We start from the raw sequence: 19,076 nt of genomic DNA, 5'->3' as shown, positions 1-19,076 counted from the left end.
TTGACAATAACAAGTTGCCAAGTATTGAGGTCTTCTGAGTTTTGCTTTTTTTTTTTTGGTATAATATAAGAATAATGTTAAAATGGCATGCTAGTTGGCTGCCCATTTTAGGTAAGGCAGATCTGCTATTTTTGCTTAGAGAAGAGATCTCAATAGGAATAGATAGGGGCCCCAACTTTGCATGTTAGGAAATCAGACTTATTGCTCTGGGGGATCGCTTCAGGTTAATCAGAGTTCTGAAGACTGATGAACTGGAATGCAAACTTATTTAATTTACCTGAACAAATATACCTGCCAAGGGGACAGTTGCAGAAGTTGGTATTACTTGGTGTTCCCGATCAGAGGATTATTAGCTGAGTCAGAATAAAGGAGCTGAATGACTGTTAGTATCCTCCAGCTATGTGACAGCTCCTCGAGCGTACCTGCAGAGGCAAGAGTCCTCCTGGCTGTTTAAAGAACATAATGGACACTGGTGTCCAGTAATGACTATCATGAAACACTGACTTTGTTGCCTTTTTTTTTCCTAAAGAAAATACTTCTTTTTAGTACATGCTTGTTATTTAAAGAAATCAAAGAATATATGTCAATGGAGTAAAATTTAAAGTAACCTCACTACTCCTTCCTAGGTCGGCTTCCCTTCCTAGAGGTAATCACAATAACAGCCTGGCCTTTCCCATTTATATCCATTTGCAAATATATATTTTACATAAAAGTGCAAAGTGTGGCTTGCAGTTCGTACTGAGCAAGGAATTAGACATATTTCCAGAGTGATGCTCATTCTTCTTGGTAATAGCTACACTGCCAGCCATGATGTGGAAGTGCCGGACAGACTGTAGTTGGCTCTTACCATTCGATTGGTATTTCTGTTATTTCTCATTTTGACTGTCAATATAATAAATAGTCCTACATTGAATATCCCTGTACACATGTTTTTGTGCACCTGTGTATTTCTGTAGGCTAGATCTCTATATATTGGATTTCTGTCACAGGGCACATATAGTAAAATGTGGAGAAAGCCAGATGGTCCTCCAGTAAAGCTGAACTATTCTCATTCCTATTACCAGTGTAGACAGTGCTTGCTTGCTTTCTCATGTTCTTTCTAATACTGGATAACATTAGTCTTTTTTGCAATATTGCTAGTGGTACTGGGTGGTATTTTGTGTTTCCTTTACGATTGCTACTTTACCACTGCTACTACTCTCACTGCAGCTGGCTCATATTTATTGACTGTTCTTATGTGCCAGGATTGTTTTAAGTGCATTACATGAAACTTACACATTTAAACTTCATCCCTGTGAATTTGGTATAATTATCATCCTCATTTTACAAACAATGAAAGAGAGATGAATTAGTACATTTAATTCTTTATCAGCTTTGTTTCCAAGGTTGTTTATAACTTTCTTATTGACTTAGTAAAACTTTTAATGAGTTACGGATATTAGTTTTTCTCTGGTGTTTGTGTACGTGTGCGTGTAGTAAATATTTTTCCCCAGTTTGTCATGAGTTATATTTCTCTCTATAGAAGTTTTGCTCATTTTTTTAAATATAAAACTATAATCTTTACAGTTTATGAGTTTGGTGGCTTATTTTGGGAAAGTGCTAATGTCCAAATTATAACAATAGTCTGTATTTTCTTCTGACTTCATAATTTTATTATTAGCATTAGTATTAGTATTTTGGAAAGATATATATATGTATGGGTACATATTTTAAATATCTGACTTTATATTTTTTCCCAAATGGATAGCTAATTATACTAATGCCATTTATTAAATGTTTCATCTTTTCCTCATGAATTTGAAATACCACTTGTATCATATTAAAGTGTGTGTGTGTGTATGTGTGTGTGTGTACAAGGATCTGTGTTGGTCTGTATCTGGACCTCCTACCCTGTGCCATTAATATCTTTGTCTCTTTCTAAGGAAACAGCACACTACTTTAAATACAGTACTTTGTGGTATATTTTGCTGTAGATAGGGAAAATCCTGCCCTCATCTTATATTTATTTTTTTCCCTTAAAGCTATAGTTTTTATTGTTACACTTTTTTTTATTATACTTTCTTGCACATTTACAAATTAGGATTCTGTCTCCCCCATCTACTGTGAGTTTAAGGTGATAAGAAAGATAATAATTGCCTACCTTCCTGGATGTTTTGTGCACCAGAAATGGTAATGAGTATTTATATTATGTCATCTGATACAGCAACCCTTTCTCATCTGTAGATGAGGAAAGTGAGGTTTGGAGGGTAAGAAATTTGTTCCAAGATACATTTCTGGACAGTGGTAATAGACCCAGGTTTCAAGACCAAGTGATTCAAACCTCTCTTTTAACATAGTGTCTCCTCATGGGCTGTTTACAGGCCTTTGTCTAGGATGGTTACTAGGTGTCCCTATGTCCTGTGAGCAGTCAGTGACATTTACAGTGTAAAGTGAAAGACCTAAAAAGATATCTCCCAAGGACACACATATTGGAGCAGCAGGAGTTGAAAAATTTAGCTTTGCTAAGAGCATTTGTCCACCTTAGGACATGAGTCCGGGTGGGACCACAGCGTAAAAAATTATAAGTGAGAGGGGAGAGAAATCATTTAGCAGATGTTTCACCTTAGGCCCGACATTGCTTAGCAACCTCCCTCAGTTCTGAGAGCGCTGGGTCAGGCTTTGGTTCGGAACACAAAGGTGAGGACCCTGCCCCGGACATTAATGAATCGGGCATTCTGGTAGCAAAAGCCATAGACACAACCCCGGGAGTTTGTACCTTTCAAAGAAAAGATAACACTTGTTAGTTTTCTAGTGTAGGAACAAAGGTCTGGGGTGGGTCTCAAAATGCTTTGCAGAACTGGGCATTTAAACTGGGGTGTTGCCTCTGCATCTAAGTTGATGTACCTGCCAGTCTAAGCCTTCCCATCCTGCAGGTGGTTGGTTGCCTTGAGACAATCTTTCTCAGGTGCCTTCTATTAATTCTTATGGGTGAACATCAGGAAAAGTAATTTTCTATGGAGAACTTTGAAACTGCCTCCCAAACAGAGGTCCAGCTGAGCTCCCACTGGGAGCCTAGGAAAAGTAATCCTATTTATTAGTGGTAGTATATTGATTTTGTGTGTAAAATGGACTCAGAAGCCTGTGACAATGAGTCCATTTGAAATTATAATTTAAAATATCTAACAGAATAACTGTGTAGAAATACTGCCCTGGAATATAAATGATTAGATGCTTAGTGAGTTTCCCAAGTGCATGTAATTAAATTGGCAATTGGTAGGTCAAGTTTGTTTTCATATCCTAAATCCTTTAATTTACCTTTTCTTCAACAATCACTGGGGTAAGTGTGGAGGAATAGCTATTAAATCTTACAGGCCTTTAGTAAAATATATAGTTGTGCTTCGTTCACATATTTGTTTTAATCAGTCCACGTTGCGCGATCCTGTATTATAAATAAAACAGAAGGCGCCTCATCAAAGAATTCTCCTTTTTACTGCATGACTGCACTCTTAATTTTGTGAACGCCAATAAGTTTCCCTCTAGGTTGAATGGAAAACGTATAATTATTTTATTATTTATGTAGCACATGTCGCCCAACCTTGTTTTTTACGTCTGCAGTTATGGAGGGCACATCTACTCTGTTCTCAGCCTCCCTGTGCCTGGTATTCCTCTGATCACCACCTAGTGCAGCTCCGGGATCATGACCACAGGTGGGGCTGACGGGGCTGCGCTGGTGGCGACCGCAGGTACTAGGTAACCCTGACGTCCGTTGCTTTGCCTCAGATGACCCGAGCTTTCTCTCACTCCCTGGGCTTAAGCTTTAACCTACCTACTTACTGTGTTAGCTGTTTTTCTCCACATTTTCTTTAAAATGTACTTTCACTTCTTCCCATCCCCCCTAATACAACTACTCTGGCATCCTGGCTTTTTCCATTCTTGACAAACGATCTATCCACTGTAACTGTAGCTCCGCCGTGCTGATATCTGTTGAAATTAGACCTAGAATCTAAAAGTGGCTGCATGAAACGATGGGTGAGACATTTTTCTCTTCAAATAGTCTGTGGTCTGCTGGCATCCCAAATCATCTGTCTGTGCCTTCTCCACTTAGACATTGTGGGGGAAATGGGTAATGTATGTCTGAAAGTGACTTAAAATGAAAAGTTCTACATAAGGAACAGCGTTCATTTTTTTTTCGCATCTGTAATAAAGTAGAGAGATGTTCACTACCATTGCTGCCCGCCTCCCCCAAGCATGTTGAACAAACTTCAACCTAATTGCATTTCTTATCCTGTAATAGGAATCAAGAACCCTCCCTATGTTCGCTCCTATAGCTACTTCCTACCTTTATGATGAGGCTTTGTAACCCAAACATTAAACGTTTCATTTATGCTTCTTGAACTGAGTTACACAAACGCTTTGTGTTTGGTCCTTTTCCCCTTAGAAAAACAATAATTTGGTCCTGAAACTACTCCTTCAAAATAGATACATGACAAATGTGACTCTTGTTTGTGCTGGAGGTGGGCCAGCCTGCGTGGTGATTATTTCCCCAGAACATGAGGCTGCTCAGGAGAGGTGTTGGCCAGGGCCTGGGCAGCAGTGGGGTTTGCTGTGTACGTCAGATTCGGGGGACCTGGCAGGGGTCACAGCTTGAATGGGGTTGTGTCCGTTTTTTTCACTTCTTGGCTCTGCTTTCTTTCTGTTAAATGTGAATCATCTTTACGCCCCCTTCTTTCACTCAGGCCTCCTGTGACTTTGTCCACTAAGCTACAAAGACTCAACACTGTGGCCCTCAGGTTCCTGGGGACCTTGGGGAGGTTTTGCTATCAAGGTGGCCACTCATCTGCCAGCCTCGCATGGGAGTACCATTGGGGGTGACTCAGACCTTGTGCAAGGAGGGAGTGCCAATGGGAGCGGCCTCCCACCTACCACTTGCCACACCCCTTCCCTTGCCAGACTTGATGTCTCTTCTCTTTTCAAAGTCCTAAGGGTTAATTATGATGTTTACTGTTTACGTTTGCATTCCTGATAGTGCTCTTTCAAAGCGGGTTGGCACCAGTTCATTTTCAAGTAAGTAGATCTCAGAATCAGGGTGTGGTTCTTCTGGAGTTGAGGATGTTCTAGTCCTACAGAATCTGAATATCACTGCCTGCCGGTTGTCAGGACTTTGGTTCCTGCCCTCCAACAACTCCTCGAACTGCCTTTAAGTTCTTGCCGCGATTCTGAGAAATACTGAGAAATGTTATTTCCAGGTTACAGATGAGGAAACAGAATGAAGGTCAGAGACATTGAGTGCTTTTTTCCCCCCAAGATGAGAGAGAGGTTGTTAAGGGGTTAGATTTTGAAGTTACGTGGCTTTAAAGTCTCACGAGGTGTGGAAGCTCTGACAAGTCACTCTACTAGACCTGAGTTTCCTCATCCATGACATGGGAAAGTTAATGACCTACCTCTTAGAGTTGATGGAGGGACTGAATGAGAATGCATGTCTAGAACATGGAAAGTGTTCAGAAAAGTTAGCTCTTACTATACATGTTGAACAAGTGGAGAGATAGGACTGAAAACAGGTCTCTGCTCTAAATCTTGTATGTTAACACACAACTTCCTGTGTAAAACGAGAATTGGAAGAGTCTTTAGATAGAACTATTTATTATAACTATATGTAAATATATTTAGAACAATTTCCACATAGATTTGGTGGAAATTTTATTTTAGTTTTTTCTTTCTTTTATTATTCTAAGCTGCCCTGCAATGATACACACACACACACACACACACACACACACACACACACACACACACATATTTTTAATCGCTGAGGACTCAAGGCTGTGTAATTGTCAGGGAAGAGCCAAGATACTAAAGGATTTCCTAGGCCAGTGATTCTCTACAGAGGGCAGTTTTGCGTCCCCCTCCACGCCCCCCCCCCCCCCGCCGCCATCCCCCAGGGGACATTTGGCAGTGTCTGGAGACAGTTTTGGTTGTCATAAATGGGGATGGGGGATTGCTACTGGTATTTAGTGGGTAGAAGCCAGGGATGCTGTTCAGCATTCTGTAATGCACAGGATACCCTCCCTCACAACAAAAATTATCGGGCCAAAATGTCATTAGTGCAGAGGTTTAGAAGTCATGCTCTCAGGTAATCCCATTCCTGTTTCTGGGAGGCTTTCATCCTTATTGCAAAGTCTCATAAGTCTTTACAAACAAGGTATATTTATTTTCTCAGGTATATTGGATTTTCATATGAAAAATCTTCAAAGTCTTGAAAATATAGTACCATTTCTCAAACTGTAAAGGCTGGAGGAGTCTGGAGAGGAAATGGTTTAATTCTTCCATACAGCTTGGGACATGTAAAGCTTTCAGATCCAATCAGACATTTTCTCAACAGCTTTCTTTTTGTTGTGTTTTCTAGGATCACATAACCCACATTAATGTTTTAGTTTTTGTTCTTGTAAGTACTACTTAGAAAAACAGTAGCAAGCTATGCAAATAAAATGTGTTCCTGCTACATATTAATTGTTCTTTTATACAAATAATACATGGCTTTTGTTCTTACACATTAATTTCTAGAGGAATTTTAATATTTGTTTTTAACATATTTTATTCCCTTCAAATTGAGCTACCTTAATTGTTAGAATTCAGTTCTAAAATGAATTTGTTAGAATACCAGCTTATCTAGCCAGTCATGCTTTGAGCATTCTGCTGTGGTTTATTAAAGTTAAGACAGGAAGTTTATATTTTAAATGGGAAGACTACTTTTGAATTCTAATTTTGCTGATTTTCCATTTTGGAATATTAAGATAGGTAGGGTTGCCATATAAAATATAGGATGCCAAGTTGAATTTGAATTTCAGATAAACAACACATTTATACTTATAGTATAGGTATGTCCCGTGCAATATTTGGGATGTATTTATAATAAAAAATTATTTGTTGTTTGACATTATAATTCAACTGAGTGTTCTGCATTTTTATTTGCTAAACTGGCAACCCTGAAGATAAGACTTGGAGTAATTGGAAAATGCCAGGAAATGCCATTTATGTTTGAAATCTCCCTGCATAACTTCATCTTGAATGTTGTATTTTACAAAAGTATTAACTAATAAATCTCAATTATTTGCCCAAAAGAAGGAATTAATTTCCTGAAAATAACTTAGAAAATTTGTTCTATTATCACTTTCATTGATTTTTAAGGGTAGCTTGAATAAACTGAAGTTAGATATCTCTTATCTGATTTTCAGAAGCACTATATATTTAACCTAAAAACTCAATTCTAGAGGTAAAACCTGGATGGGAGAGAGAGTCCTTTTCATGGGTTGGCTCCAAGAAATTACACAGAACTCAAATGAGGTGATAATACAGTATCTAAACTCTTTCTGCTGTTCAAAAACACTCGAGTTTATTTTAGAGCTAAAGGACCAGTTACAATAAATGGAACAGGTTGATTGTAAAAGAGTTAAGTTAGCTTGGGAAAATAGCAAAAAAAAAAAAAAAAAAAAGCCCAAAAACAAAAAAAAAAAAAACACAAAATGTTCATTTAAAATACAGAATTTGTAAGAGTCTGCTGAAAGTAAGTATGCCCCAGTGAGCATTCGTCAGTCCTCTCCATTATCTAATGACACCCCTATGTACTTTTTGGGAGGAAAGCAACTATCACAGAATACCGGCACCTTTATATCTTTGTGGCCTCGAAATGGGTCCATCAGAGAATCTTGCTGCTCTCAGCTCCCTTAACGCTGTTTTTGTCTCTGGAGGAAGAATCAGCTATGTCATCTGTGATCAGGTAACTGCACATTTCCTCTGGTCCTACATCATATCCCTGTGGCCCACCTCTAGGGCTTCATCAATCAGTGTCCTTGGAGCTCAGATTTCCCTCCTCTTCCCCCTTGCTGACACAGCTTGCCTCAGGTGCGTGCATCACTGCCTTTTCCCAAGGAGCTTCTCTAGTGCCACTGCCCCACAGCACTGCAACCTACAAGACAGGGGAGTTTTCCCCTGAGGGCAACCCTCTACCCTTTAGGACCAGAAGGAAGCCAGTGGGTGAATGTCCCTGTCTCCCAGAACAATTTTAGAGGATATTCTTTCTGGATGACTCCAAGGAAGCCACAGCAGAATTAAGCTCTTGTTTCCCATAGCCATGACCTGGTTCATATACCCTTAAATAATTGACCTGCCTTGCTCTCCCTGCTCCCTCCCTCCTGCTTTCTGGGGTTACTTCCAAAGACACCACCTGCACCCAAGTCCTTATCTCAGTCTCCATTTTTGGAAATATCTAAACTTTGGCACCTGTTGTATTAGTTTTCTGGCTCTGCCATAACAAAATACCAATGACCGGGGCGCTTAAACAGCAGAAATTTATTTTCCATAGTTCTGGAAGATGGGCACTCTAAGATTAAGGTTAGGTTCAATCAAAGCCAACGGGTTTGGTTTCTTCCGAGGCCTTTTCTCCTTGTCTTGCTGATGGCTGCCCTCTTGCTGCCTCTTCAGTAGTCCCTGTGCAATGGTGCCCCAGTGTCTCCCTATGTGTCCAAGTCTCCTGTTCCTATTAGGACACCAGTCAGCTTGCATTAGGGCCACCCTAACAGCCTCATATTAACTTAATCACCTCTTTAAAGGCCCTGTCTCCAAATGTAGTCACATTCTGAGGTACTCCAGGTTATGGCTTCAACATAGGAATTTCGAAGTGGACATGGGTCACCTCATGAAACCTATGAAGAAGAAAAACTCCCATCTAGAATACAAGCTGCCCCAACGTAATTATTTGGTCTTGTGTTTGTGACTGTTTTCATAAAACTTTTCTGTCTTGTCTACCATAGGACCTTGGGGAGGTAGATCTGTGAACCTGAAAGGGCGTTAAATTTGTCAAACAGCCTCTATGTGTCCATTCCTGCTCTCTATGTTCCGGAGAAGACATGGAAGGCAGGTTTGCTGCCAGCCTGAAGGAATTTAAAGTCCAAATAAGATAGGACCATTAGACATTTATCAGCAGAGAACAATTTAGCTTTGTTTGAGACAAGCTATGTGGCATAGACTGTAAACTTAGATTCAGGAGAGAGACCTGCTGCTTTAGTAGGGGCGAGTTTCTTATTACTGAAGGAATGGTCAGATTATTACTGGTCTGGTTGAATTAGATGATTTATGGAACTTCTACCCTGAAATTGACTGATTGAGAGATCATCGTGGTCTGGAGTATGTGAAAATGTGGTGGATGGAGGGAAGGAGGGAAGGTTATAGGAAAATGAATATTGCTTCTTCTTCCAGGGCCTTGGAAGAGACCCTGGAAGGATGGGAGGAAATATTGAACAAGGTGTGGTATGACCAGGTGTACTGAGGAAGAGAGAACATTTTATATGTTTGAGCAAGGGATCCACAGTGCAAAAGTGTTTAAGGAAGACGTATCAGGCAGTGTGTGCAGGAGGGAGGACAGGGCCATGTTAAGACAGCAGTACTTTAGAGTACAATGAGTTAGGAGATAAGAAAGGTCTGTGCCAAGCTTCTTCCTGCTTCTGAGCCTTTTTACGTGTGGTTCCTTCTGCCTGGAATGGCATAGGCCCTCATCTTCCCATGCGACCTGGGCTCCTTGTCATTATTGTCCAGCGTATGGTTTTGAACCTGGATCACCGAATAGAATTCTAGATATTACTTCTTTATTTTTACTGCCCTCTAACTGAAATTTAGCATTTCCTGCCTTTATGAGTGTAGGCAATAAACCACAGTAGTATTGGCAGTATATAACTTTTTTACCCACAGAAATCACAGATTTTTCATATCACATTACATTCATTGAAGATTATCTTGAAATATTGTGTATGCTCATCATAACTTCAAGATTTGGTAAGTTTTTGACTTGCTACTAGGTTTTTTTTATTTAAAGCACATAGAGTACTGTTTCATAAATTTTAATATTTCGAATAGCAATATTTCAATACAAAGAGTTTCTTTTGGAATCCTACATATTTTATTTTAAGTATATGAAAACTTATGAGAAGAAGATCTGTAGGCTTCACCAGAGGCCAAAGGTGTCTGTGGCACAAAAACGGTTGGGAGCCCTGGTGGAATTATGTAAAAAGGAAGGAAATTATATTAGTGAAGATTCCTATCAAAAATGGTCCCACCCCCTGCCCTGAGCTTATTGACTCCCTTTGAATCTCTGCACCCCCTGATCTTTCGTAACTTTAGTGTGTACTTTTTGTGAGAGATTTTTTTTTTTTTCATAGTTTGGTTGGTACTTGCCTTGTCGGGACTATAAGAGAATAATATTGAAGCTTTGATGACTGAGCAGAAAAATCTTATGACAGCTGGTCAAAACAAGCTTGCCCTGCATTGTGGGAGGGACAAGCTTTCCAAATGATTTTCTGGTTGACACCTTAATTAAAAACAGCCTAAACAAGTGGTTGTGGCGAGAATTTATTAAAGAAAAATAACCGGGGGCAAATCCCTATCATGCACAAAGAAAGGCACGCTCTAAGTGAGAGTCAGGGGGCTCGAATTCTGAACTTGGCACAAAGGAGCCAAGAAACCTGACTGGTCACTCAATAATATGTGATCCATAAAATTAGAGGGTGGTCTGGTCACTATGATCTAAGAACCTCTGTACTTGAAGACACTACGCCTTTATAGATACAGTTTAAGCCGATGTCAAGGTGTCACCAGAAAAACTTTCAAGTAATACATGTTTCACTTCTATGTCACTTAAATCTTAGACCCACTAAAAGCATCTAAATTCATCAGTGGATTTTTCAGTATTACCAAAAGTGTTCTGCTTGCTCTTTCTCTGGAAAGTATATAGAGAAGCACAGGTTTCTTCCAAAATGCCTTTATTGAATGAAGTTTTTAACTGTCGCACCCTGGAGCTTCACTTCTTTGTTTCACTTAGGACCAGAAGGGGACCAGGTACCTGAGTATCCCTTGCTTGCCCTGACACCCCATTCACGGCTGCAAACTTTATAATGCTTATGATCATCCTTAGTATGAGTGAGCAGTGGGGACTGCACCATGAGCATCACTGAGCAAGACCAGTGGCTTCTGCTCTTCAAAATTAGCAAAGGCACATGCATATAATCAGCATGGCAAATGGAGAGTGAGTGAGGGATTTACACAGAGTAACCAGTTCCATGCATAGGCTCTGAGAGGAGGGCACAAGAATATGGAGCCACGGCCAGAACAGTTGGCATTCGCCCCGGGTGCTGTGCATAGAACCTATGGGCAAATGGGTGTGGCCTCGATGACCAAGGTCCTGCTGGATTATTTCACAGTATTTTGTGGTGGTTTTTATTTGTTCTTCCCAGCAATGGCTCTTTGAAGTAGTTTAGTGGTTTATCCATTTACAGAGGAAAAACTAGACCTAAGATTGATTAAAAAAATTGACGGCTTCCAATGTGGGAGAGACTTGAGTACCTCTTGGCCTTTGGTTTTGATAATGATACCAGACCACTTTAGTACAATTAAAGTTATAGAATATTAACTTAAAAAAAGAAAAGGACCAATGAACATTACTAAAATTCATTGAATTGCTGAATACCATAATTAAAGTGATACAGGAGGTAAGAAGAATGAACTCCTTTTGTTATTATAGAACAATAATAATAACAGTAATTAGTATTATTATAGCTTTCTTTCCTTAATTTCTTGTCCCTCTCAACTTCCCCTGTGGAAAAAAATTTTACACTAAAGAATTATCTTTATAAAAAAGGAATGTTTGCATTTTTCTCTTAAGACATTTGCAGTAGAGTGGAGATTTTTGGTTTTATACTTTGAATGTTCTCCCTCATCAGTAGCCCCTTTCTCTCTCCTCCTGTAAACAGAATTACCAGGCAGGAGTAGGAAAGCAGAAGGACAAAGGGAACATGCTGCCTTGTAATTTAAGTCCTTGAATTCCAGTAAAATTCTGATTTAAGAGTGTAACAATTAACTCCAATTAGGAAGTGGGAAAGTCTTTCATACCTTTTAAAAACATCAAAAATCAATATTTCCAGGTGGGATGTACTACTGAGAAATAGAAATCTCTTGGTCGGACCTAGCTTATATGGGAAATAAAACATCGGTTATTGCCAATGGCAATGATTGGTAATTCTGGATAGAGTTTATCAGCATCAATATAAAAGTAGTTTTTGTCTCTAGGACAAGACTGTCCTTTGTCTGGCTTCTAATACCCTTGATCTATCTGGAGAGTAGAAAAATTGGCTGATGCAATTCAAGTTTGGAAATGGAACTAATCAGCATTGTGACTTTCAGAAAACGTTAAATCTAAAAATGTCCTAAAGTGTGTATATATATATATATATATATATATATATATGTATATATATATATATATATATATATATATATATATATATATATATATTGCTTTACTACTTAAGTTGGGCAAAAGATGGTAAAATACATTTTAGAACCCTGTTTTCTTTTAGTTAGGGTTCAGTGGAAAACCACCAACTCTGGAAAAGCCTTATAATATCCAGAGGAGGAAGAAAGTCGACACTTTGAATTCTGAGTAGGCGTGAACAGAAAAAACTGAAGCCACTTAGTTTCATAATCAGCTTGATGTTGAAGGGACCTTAGAGATTCTTACTCAGTTCTTTCACTTAACTGATTAGGAAATCGAGTCGAAGAGAAATCCCTTGCCCAGCCTCAGACAGAGCCAGGGGAAAGCAGCCTTCATCGTCAGCCTCCAACCTTCCCGTGCAATCTTTATTCTCAGGCCGAGTTTGTTTATAATATTTAATGACATGTGTTGACTGCTTGTGTTGGTGAATACCACAGATTTGACTGGGTAACGTGATCTATTTTATTTGCTTTAAGTTAACTTTAGCCTTTAGCATGCATAGTGAGATGGAAAGGGCACTCGACTTGCATCCAGAAGGCTTGGTTCAAATTTCAGCTTCGTAACATTAGCTTTGTTTCAGCAAATCTGAGGGTCCTATTTTCTTAATCTATAAAATGGGAATAATAACATTCATCCATCTTACTTGACACAATTGTGAGGATTAATTATAAAGAGTTTTGTAAAAGTATAAGGTGCTGAAGGAACATAAGGGTGCTAATCTCACATCTTTGATGATAGGCTAGCTAAAAAGACATATTTTCAAATTTTGACTAATTTGCATAACCTTACAAATTCCGTTTTTACTCTGAGTATTTTTTCCCTTGAGAATTTCTTTATGCTAGGAATGGCAACAGGAAATTTTTGATACTTTATTCAGTATATGATAATTGCATCCTTTAGGGCCATAGGACACTTAAGCAAATGTTCAAATTTGTATTGTGAAAATCGTAACATGCTCTTCACTGGGGAAATGGGGGATTGAATACGATTGGTGATATGATCATCATCTTAAAATGGCCCACCTAGGCACAGCCGTGGCAGCGCAGATTGGAAGAAGATCTGGTAATTATACTCTAGTTCTTCTATGAATGTGGCCGGTCTGGGAAACTTGGGCACCAGAGTAGATTTTTAGGCATGAATTATTTGGTTTAGTTAGCCAGATAATTGCCAGCTGTCTTTTTTGTTCTTGCTCTTAGACCCCAGCCTGAATAACTGTCTTCTGTTTACTCATGCAAGCAAGTTGCTGGTTTCCATTTTCAAACAAAAACGAACTACATATTAGAATGGTATTTTAATTGAGCTATTTTTACTGCTGATTCAGAGATCTTCTACCTCTTGCCAAAAGAGTTGCCCAGTTCAGAACCCAATAATTTAGTTGATTTGGGGGCTTCCCTTGTTGTCTTTGGGAAATACTTAAATATAGTGAGAGATTTGTAAGTTGATGATACGAGATTTTGTGAAACATTCAAACCTTATCTTAAATTCTGACCAAACATTTTTCTTCTACTAATTTTCCTAACTAAATGGAAACTCCAGCTGTATAAATAACAAATTTTCTTTGAAAATATTTCTTCCCTTGTTTTTAGAACTGTCGGGGGAATTAAATTATAAATAAGTAGCAGCAAAGAACTAGTTTGTCAATGTGAAACAGAATACAAAATGATTCAAATTTTGAACTGAGTTCCAGAATGTAGAGACCACCCTTTAGTCTGGGTTCATGAAGCAAGCTGCCCTTTGGGGAGCAGGAAGAGGCTTACTAAGATGTTTTCTTGTGTGTCTTTATTCAACTTCATTTATTTACCCATTACTCTGTTCAATCTGATTTTAATACTGCACTTCTTTCCCTATACTCTTAACTGCCATAACATGTTCCTTCACAATCATCTTTTTGTCCTCCCATTTTATCTTAAAAAAAAAAAAGAAAGGGTGCATTCACATTTCACTGACTTCACAAACCTCATTCTACTTACGCATATATAAAATACCTAAATATTTGACCAATACTGATACTTTTATCTCGGTATATTTGTGTTTTGTTTACAAACTCCAGTGGAGAAAGTGGCTCATCAGCTCAGCCAGGGTGCTCTACTCAGTAATTCTTCATCTCCTGCAGTGAAATCTCCTTATCAAGATGTTACGTGCTATCTGGCCCCTTCATCGCACTTTTTCATACCTCCGTTACTGTATATCAAGAATTTATGCTATTGAACTATGAGCTTCATCATATATTTTGAGCTCATCTTTTGTTTGAAGGAGTTGTTTTTATTGTATTCTTCATTCCACAAACACTTGAACCAATCCATATTCTGTCACAGGTACATTACCACCGAAGAAATTGTAATAATTACTTGGTTTTCCAGAAAAATTATGATAATTTAGATTAATAGTGTCAACAGTATCTTACATTGAACATTTTTCCAGAGTTACTCAAATGGCTGCTGTGAATTTTTGCCCTGAGCCCCAACTTGCTTCCTATCAAGGAAGTTATAATTGGAGAAATGTCTCCATCAGCCCAAAGAAGAAAGGAGAAAAGCTGGCCCCTGTGTCAGGGAGAGCTAATGATCCAGCCATCTGCACATGGAGGCATGGCACTTTTTCTCTCTCAGGCTTCTTGGTAGGAAGTCAATGATACCAGAAAAAAAGAGGCCATTTTTCTTATTTAGGTTTTGGTCTGTTCGCTGGAACCCACTGGAGAAACTGAAGTTTTCTACCCATAACAATGTTAGGTATTGGTAGTTACCGTTTCTGTGAAAACTCATTAAGAATCACTTATTTTCCTTTGGAAGGCATGGTCCCTTGCTGGAGTTAACAGTGGAGCATCAGGACTGAGAATCATAAACCTCCTGCTTTCAGTTTGGTTCCCCAATTTATTTGAGCCTACTTCTGCCAGGAGTAATTTCAGTGGACATCTTAAGTGGGGAAATGGACAGATGGTCAAGGAGAGGGAAAGTGATCAGAGGTAGAGGTAGGAAGACCCTGCAGCGTGAACTGACAAGGGAAGGACCTGCAGAGGTGAGGGCATCCTTTGGGAATTCTTGTTCATTAGTTTGTTTTATTGTGGTAAAATATAATAACATAAAATTTACTATTGTAGGTATATAAATCAGTGACATTAACTACATTTATAATGTTGTACAACCATCACCACTACCCATTGCCGAAATTTTCCATCCCTGTGCATCCATGTGAGAAACTGTCCCCATTAAACAGTAACTCTACATGTCCCTCTCCCCCCCCCCTTCACCGGTAACCACTATTCTACTCTACCTACTTCTCTATGAATTTGATGACTCTAGGTGCCTCCCATAAGGGTAATCACAAAGAATATTTGTCTTTGTGTGTCTGTCTTATTTCACTTAGCATAACGTCTTCAAGGTTCATCCATGTTCTAGCATGTGTCAGAAGTTCATTCCTTTATACGGCTTAATAATATTCCTTTGTATATATACTCCAGGTTGTTGGACATATAATCCATTCATATGTTGTTGATGGACTCGAGTTTTCACCTTTGGGTTGTTGCGAATAATGCTGCTATGAGCATTGTCGTAGAAGCTTTGTTTGAGCTCCTGCTTTCAGTGCCTTAGGTATATACCCGAAAATGTATTGCTGAGTCACAGAGCATGTTTAACCTTTTGAGGAACCGCCACTCTGGCTTCCACAGTGGCTGCTTCATCTTACATCCCCACCTGCTGAGTACAACACAGAAACCCTTGCTTTGACCCCTCTGAATGTCGCTTCACACTTGATTTGCTCATCAGGGCCTCATTCATCACTAGGTCTCTCATGAGTGACCATTTTTGCTGCTTGATGAGTTGGCTTTGGTTGGAGAAGGAGCATTTTTGTTTAGTTGTTACCCAGTTGGCTGCGCCAGCCTGTTTATGAGGTGCAAGAAGGCCTCCTGTGGCCATGGGTGGCCGGTGCTATGCCACTTTGCGTTCTTCACTATAAAGGGAGTCAGTAGGGGAAAGTGTGCTCAGCCTTCCTCCTTCAGAAACAATCTACCTTTGAGTTCTTCCCTTCTCCTGGTAACCACCTTCTTAATAGCTGCAGGATCATCCGAATGAAAAATTTATCTCATGCGGCTTACTCAAAGGACAGGCTCCTCACATGTCAGATATTGTTTTACCAATTATCTTGGTAACTTCTGTACTTTTTATTTCTTAAAGCAAAGTTTAGAATTTTTCGAGTTTCTATAACATTCAACTTTTTAATGCATTTTATCATATAGTAACAATAAACTAAGCAAGGTTTAGAATTATTTGAGATGTTCTCCTACCTTCAATTATATGTGCTTGTGTCTGCATGTATTTATATCTGGACATGCTTCTTTTCATTGATCAATATAGACAAAGCCTTTAGTGAACACTTAGGTTTCTTGAACAATCATTTTTATAGAAATCTCAAACCCATTTTTTTTTTTTAATTTAACCTCTGAAACATTCGTATGAAGTAGGTGCTTCATGAGCGCCATTGCCTTTTGATGGATAAGGAAACATGTCTGTCCATCAGTGAAGCCGGACTTGCACACGAATTCCCTTTGGGGCGTAATGGGGGAGGGGCCAGGATGCGGGGGGAGGGGATCACCACTGCTGGTGGGGGTGGGCAGGCACGAGAGGAGCCAGAGATGTCTGCTTTCATTTCTGTGACTCCATAAATTTGCCCTTTACAAGTCCTTATTCTTTTTTCTCTTCATGGAGTTATTGTGTTGGATATATGCATAACTTATCCTGCATCTCAACTCGTAATTACCTTATACCTTCTCTCTTTACAAAATATACACTTTCATAATTCAGAATTCTCAGCTTTGGATTATAAATACTATTCTTTGAAAACTGTAGTGTTTTAGATACTGTCTTAGCCTGTGTGAATCCTGATAGCTTTATTTACCTATGGAAATTATTTAACAGTTATGTTTATCTAAATTGCATGTCTTCTATTGAATGAAAACTTAATTGTTTTATTTTATTAACTTTACTTTAATTTCCTATCGAGTATTTTATTGTTGGTTAACTTTTTAAATGATCGAATGCTCTCCCCAGCTAGATTGTAGGCTTTTCAGAGATAAAAGTTTCCTATTAATGTCCCCACGGTGTCTTTTACACTGTAAATACATACCACATATTTATGATTTGGTACATTGCTTTTAGGCAAGATTTTTTAATATTAGCTACTTTTCATTCGTAACAAATTAGGTCTTTGTTAAATAAACTTTGTTCAAATCCTTGAGATGTCCACTTTTCATCAGAGCAACATAATCGACACCTGGGCAGATTAAAGGTTTGTCTATTTCTTAATTTATTCCTTCACAAGACACCTAGTATCTGGTATGATCTCTGGTGGGCCTTCAAAAAATATTAGTTTCCACCTCCACCTGAAATCAAGTTGTGGGTCTGTTTCTTTTTATTTCACTGTATGTGAGTTGCTTACTATAGCTATTATTCGGGAGAAACTTCAGGAAAGCAGTGTAAATGCAGTTCTGCATAACATGTTTTCATCCTCACCCAAAGCAAGAACCTTGAAAACAGATGGTATATCAAAATAAAAATAAATTAAAAACAAAATAAAACAAAATAAAACATTTTATTAACCATTCGATTCAAGACTTAATTATTAAGTCTTGAGAAATGTTGCAAGTCAGTCCAAAGGTCTTGGGAAGTCCCCCTGAGTCATGAAGGGGTGTGAGAAGACCGGGAGGTTGACCTCTGGCATTAGCACCTCTGAGCCTTTGCTCTGATGATGGCGTCACACTGGTACCCAGGCCAAGCACAGCCCCTATTGCATGATAGGTGCTTATTACCATCCTTTGAACTGAACTGCCTTGGCCCTGCCACTACTGGCCTCAAGTTCCTTCTCTGTCAGGGTGGGGAGTGGGGAGCAGGTCTTGGGGAATTGTTCCTTTTGTATAAGAATGAGTATATTTTCTCCATATTATAAGACACATTATCCCCATATGTCCATATGCATCTTCCCATTGATCTCTCTCTCTTCACTTGTTTATGAAACAATAGTACATCGTTGCAATTACATCTTGCAATCAGTAGCTTCTTAGAGCTGAGGAATTTGTTTTCCCATCACTCTTCAAGGCAAATTAGGTTATTTAGAATACTTATTTTCAAGTCTCCGCTTTGCCACTTTCTAGCTGACATTAAGTTTCCTCATCTGTGATTTAGAAGTTGAGGGAAGATGAAATATTGTTTAGCACAGCAATTTGACTTTCTGCAAAGACTCAGTACATATTAAGTATAATTATTTCACCAGAAGGTTAGAGACTTACGCTCCAAATCATTAGGAGTGCCTACTTGACACATGTAAGTGCTGTGTAACGCCGCGGGCAGCATTCAAGGCTGGAAGCACTACTGACCCCTGATGTAAAATACCTGTTTCTGGAGTAGGGTACTTTTCGTAAGTTGTAATCCACCTTCTGTGTTATTTTTGATGGAATAGACAACTCATTCATCTAGAGGAAACCTAGAAAGATAAAATATAAATTTAATAACAAAGAAGCAGTTTCATAAAATGTCACTGTTATACTGCATCTTTATAAAGAAATACAGCCACCCTGGACCCAGAAGATGATAGTCTTTTAAACCGTCTTTCTTGGGTAATGTCAGGCTGCAGTATAATAAGTTATATTAACTTATTAGCTTGTGTCTTCTTGTCAGGGAAAATAGATAGGTCCTCAGAGCATAGAGGAGCAAGGAACCTCCACATTTTCCTGTATAATGTCATGTTGAAGGGAACTAGGACCCACCAACACCTGATGTTCTGCAGCTTTTGACAG

At 38.9% G+C, this 19,076-nt stretch overlaps 1 protein-coding gene across 4 annotated transcripts in view; it reads left to right on the top strand.

Moving 5' to 3' along the window:
* Positions 1 to 19,076, top strand: part of E2F3 (E2F transcription factor 3) — a 71,598-nt gene that overhangs the window by 16,118 nt on the left and 36,404 nt on the right. The window contains exon 1 of one of the 4 annotated variants that reach the window (XM_036236738.1): positions 5,891 to 7,753. The exons of the other annotated variants lie outside the window; for them this stretch is intronic. Within the exon in view, the coding sequence (XP_036092631.1) occupies positions 7,586 to 7,753 (168 nt within the window). The 5' untranslated portion in view covers positions 5,891 to 7,585. Of the gene's footprint in view, positions 1 to 5,890; positions 7,754 to 19,076 lie in introns of those variants that run through there. 4 annotated transcript variants of the gene reach the window in all.

Source organism: Rousettus aegyptiacus, unplaced genomic scaffold (genome assembly GCF_014176215.1).
Source record: "Rousettus aegyptiacus isolate mRouAeg1 unplaced genomic scaffold, mRouAeg1.p scaffold_m13_p_1, whole genome shotgun sequence".
NCBI lineage: Eukaryota > Metazoa > Chordata > Mammalia > Chiroptera > Pteropodidae > Rousettus > Rousettus aegyptiacus.
This window is presented reverse-complemented; position numbering and strand designations above follow the sequence as displayed.